Below are 4,105 nucleotides of genomic sequence, written 5' to 3'. Positions count from 1 at the left end.
AATATAACTACACTGAGTGCGCGTGAAAATTTCCTAAAGGTTACGTAAGTTTTGATTGTGTCGGAGAGAGAGACACAATTCTCTATAATTTCCTAGGAATCTGGCGTAATTAGATCTTATAAGAATATAACGTCGATTTAAAGTTGGGAATTTTAAGAGATACAAATAGCGCGATTTTTAAGATTCTAAGATCAAATATAATCACAAACGCCGTATCACTGACACAATCAAACCCACGTGACTTTTGGAACATAGCTATTTGTATTGTAAAATTTGATTCGTCGCACATACAATCGCGCCTGATACTCGCACTGGTTATTGTATTGTACAGTCGCGCTTTAGACTTGCACTGGTTATTGTATTGTAAATACCACACACATATGTTAATGAGTCAAACAAATAGATTTGAAATAACCGAGTATTTCCTTTAAATACGATTGTTGCGAAGACTTGCGGATTAATTGTCGATTTGCGTAAGAGTGCGCTCTGCCGACGATATTTTTCTTACTTGACTTTTACGTCCACAAAAAAAAAGTTCAATCTCATTTAAGTGATGATACATTTCGTGCTGATGACTCGTAAAATTTCTTAGTTATTGTCACACGTGATATCGTGTCTAAAATACGTGAAAATAATGGAAAAAAAAAACACTACGAGAGATATATATTTTGATATATATAAATATACCGCAATATATATTATTATTATCCGCATTAGCTATATGTAATTACATCAATAGGGCCATTCATACTTCAGCGCTGTCCTACGTAATAGACCGCTACGCTTTCTAAAACGGCTCTAAAACGCACGACCGTACGCGCGCTCTCCACAATGTAAGGTAAAAATAATGATCTCCAATACATTAGGAAAAAAAAAAATAAATAAATAACGTTGCAGACTGCGTCAATGCTGCACATCCATATCACCATCCTCTTATTACTTACTAGCACATTATATTTAAAATTCAAATTGTCGAGAAACGTACAAGGAAAAAGGACTTTATACGCATAATAAATATACATGATAGACCTAATATACATATGTGTATACATATCTTTGAAGCCTCTTGATTTTATCTCTCAGTGCTGCTTTTGATTTCTTTATAGACGGATTTACGCGCGGATTTGGCCCGTTAGAGCGTAAATAGGGCTGTACTGTAAATATGCAGTATACGGTAACGTATATTGGATATGGAGAGGGGCATACATTCGTTCCTCGAACCAATCTCCACACGCGTATTTGTCGTGTATGTTCTTTCACATTGTACGCAGGTGTACGTCTGTACGCATCCGCGATACGGCCGGCTTGTTCTTCGAACATATTTTCTGTTATATCTCGAACAACAATCATTCGTATAAATCGGCTATTTTTTTCCATTGTCTCACGACAGAATATTTCTCGTATCAAAACATGTTATTTCGTACGAAACGTATAGTATCTTCTGTATTAGTCTCAGTGTCTGTTGTAAATAAAACCAACTCTGAAGCCTGAATTTCCTTGATTACAACCGATCTTTGGAGAATTATCACGTTATGCGAATTACTGCGGAATACGTAAAAGCGTTCTATTTATTAACAGATAAGAGACTCGTATTTTAATCAGTGTACTTGTCGGTGCGTCGCAAGAAAATCGTATAAAAATGACGGCTACCGAAGAAACAGAGCCATTGATATCTACGACATCTTCATCTTCTATTAATAAGATTCAAAGAGTCACTTATCGTACAATTTTCTTCGTAAGTATATGCAAGATACTTATATGATATAATTATCACGTTCTGTCAATGCGAATCGATGTAGCGATTGTGTGACAAATAATTTTTAAAAAATAATTAAAAAAAAAAAGAATTTTTAGTTGGAGTATTTTTTAAAATTAATTTTACGCATACTTACATATTTTATTCTCGTACTCGTGACAGTTCTTTTAAACTCAGCGTAGACGATCGTTGTCTATTCGTGTCTATGGCTTCATCAGCTTCGATTATCTGATGGATGTAATTAGATACTTTTATTTCTTTTAACAAATACAAAGTTGAGATTCATTCAATATTCGAAAATAATAAAACTTTGGTAAATTAATTTTTAATGTTGGGAAATTAAAAAGGGCGTAATAACGATAAATTTCTTGATATTTTTATTCAAAAATTTTGTTTTGAAATTAGCTACAAAGAAATACGTAAAAAATATTCGATAGCTTGTATGAAAGATTTCTTTAGAATGTGCTATAAGTTTTCAAAATTTTTATAAATTTTATAACTTTTTGAAAAATTTTCAGATTTTTTATATGAATTAATTGGAATTACTTCAGAAATGCTGAGAAAATATCTGCATTTTAAAAATAATATTCTTTTCTAGCGAAAATTTTTCTAAGGTTTTCTCATATAATTTTTCGAAATTTCTGTATAATTTTATAATATTTTAGAAAATTTCTCATACAAATTGAAATTCAGATTTTTCATACAAATTGAAACACTTCGGAAATGCTAAGAAAGTTAATATCTTTTCTAAAATTGTTTATATACGTTCTAAAATATTCTAAAATTTTTCATTGGAAAATCTTTAATGAAAAATGTTGCGATTCACTTTCGACAACTTTGTCCTATGTGGTCTAAATATATATATTGTGAATTCTAAATGTTCTAAGATTTCTCATTTTATCATTTTCGAAGAAACCTTATAAAATCAAAAGAAGTTTAAGATCCTTCTTTAGAAGTCTTCATAAAATATGAAAAAGTTTTAAAAATATTATGGTATAACAATTTTTTCCCACCAAAGAATACTTTATTACAATGGAAAGAATATTAGTAAAAATGTATATTATTTCTTTTCAACAATATCAAAGAGGAAAATACGTTTTACAATCATTGTAGGAAGACAATGAAGGAAATACATTGCACGACGGAAACTCTGAGAACTCGTTTAATCTTAAGCCGATTTCGAGCCTGTCGACAGCCGGAGATTTTAACAATGAAAATTTTGACAACAATATTACGTATACGTGGAGCAATGTGAATGTGTATTGCAGCGTGAAAAATGACAGAATTTGGGATCGGCTGATGTTCAGGTCCAGGAAATTCGTTGCGCAAAAGCACATATTAAAAGATGGTAAAATAAAACGAAAAAAGCAACTTTTCATCTATTTTTTATACATTTGACAATTTTGCAAAATACATTATTCTAGTCTTTATTTTGTTTCGGAATAAATCATTCTAGCATACGGAGTAGCTTACCCCGGTGAACTGCTCGTAATTATGGGTGCGTCAGGCGCAGGCAAGACGACCTTGTTGAACGCATTGACGTTTCGTTTAGCAAACGGACTGTCTGCATCCGGTCTGATGGCCGCCAATGGCCAAAGGATATCACCGGGCGTTCTTACCTCGAGGATGGCCTATGTGCAACAAGACGATCTGTTTGTTGGCACACTCACCGTGACGGAACACCTAATGTTCCAAGCGGCTGTTCGAATGGATCGGCAAATCCCTCGTAACCAGAGAATTAAGCGAGTTAATGAAGTCATTAATGAAGTAATTTGATCGTGTTGTCGAATATATCATCAGATATCCTTACTCTATATTGCAAGCGAGAAAATTCAAAATTTTTCTCTTCATAATTGTTCATACTATTAAATATTAATTACTAAATATTACATATTAATTACTAAACATTAAATTAATAAGCCGAAATTGACTAATCACGATCGAATGTGAGAAGAGTAATCGATATTAATTTCTTATGGCTTATAAGACTTAAAACTTAGATAATGATTTATTTAGGAAAACTCATAAATTAAAAAACACACAACAGAAAAACATTTTGAGCATGTTTTTAATTTAAAATATGATCTTTTGCAATCAATATATCGCTTTGCTCAAGTTTTTAATTTTTGCCATTGAGAGATACTTATCTTCTACCATCGTTTTTAATTGATCTGTCACAGCGGTTTCAATCTATAAAATATCGAATTACTAAAGAAAATGTAACTTTACATCCAGTCTTCTCATCTGACTTGTCTTCCCCTGACTACTTAATTCTTGTTTCCGAAACTGGAGTTGAAAAATTAAAGATTTGATATTCCAAAAATCAAGCTGCTGCACCAAATAACTGAA

General features: G+C 32.0%; 1 protein-coding gene across 3 annotated transcripts in view; it reads left to right on the top strand.

The window, feature by feature from the left end:
- Window positions 1-4,105, top strand: part of LOC108750452 (protein white) — a 10,044-nt gene that overhangs the window by 2,347 nt on the left and 3,592 nt on the right. The window contains exons 2-4 of one of the 3 annotated variants that reach the window (XM_018489908.1): window positions 40-1,735; window positions 2,870-3,104; window positions 3,213-3,523. In XM_018489908.1, coding sequence (XP_018345410.1) covers window positions 1,640-1,735; window positions 2,870-3,104; window positions 3,213-3,523 — 642 coding nt within the window. In that variant the 5' untranslated portion in view covers window positions 40-1,639. Of the gene's footprint in view, window positions 1-6; window positions 1,736-2,869; window positions 3,105-3,212; window positions 3,524-4,105 lie in introns of those variants that run through there. The other 2 variants (XM_018489899.1, XM_018489916.1) reach the window with 2 other exon arrangements.

The sequence above is a fragment of the Trachymyrmex septentrionalis genome, unplaced genomic scaffold (assembly GCF_001594115.1).
Source record: "Trachymyrmex septentrionalis isolate Tsep2-gDNA-1 unplaced genomic scaffold, Tsep1.0 scaffold11, whole genome shotgun sequence".
Taxonomy (NCBI): Eukaryota; Metazoa; Arthropoda; class Insecta; order Hymenoptera; family Formicidae; genus Trachymyrmex; species Trachymyrmex septentrionalis.
Note: the sequence above shows the minus strand (reverse complement) of the source record. Positions and strands in the feature narration are given on the sequence as shown.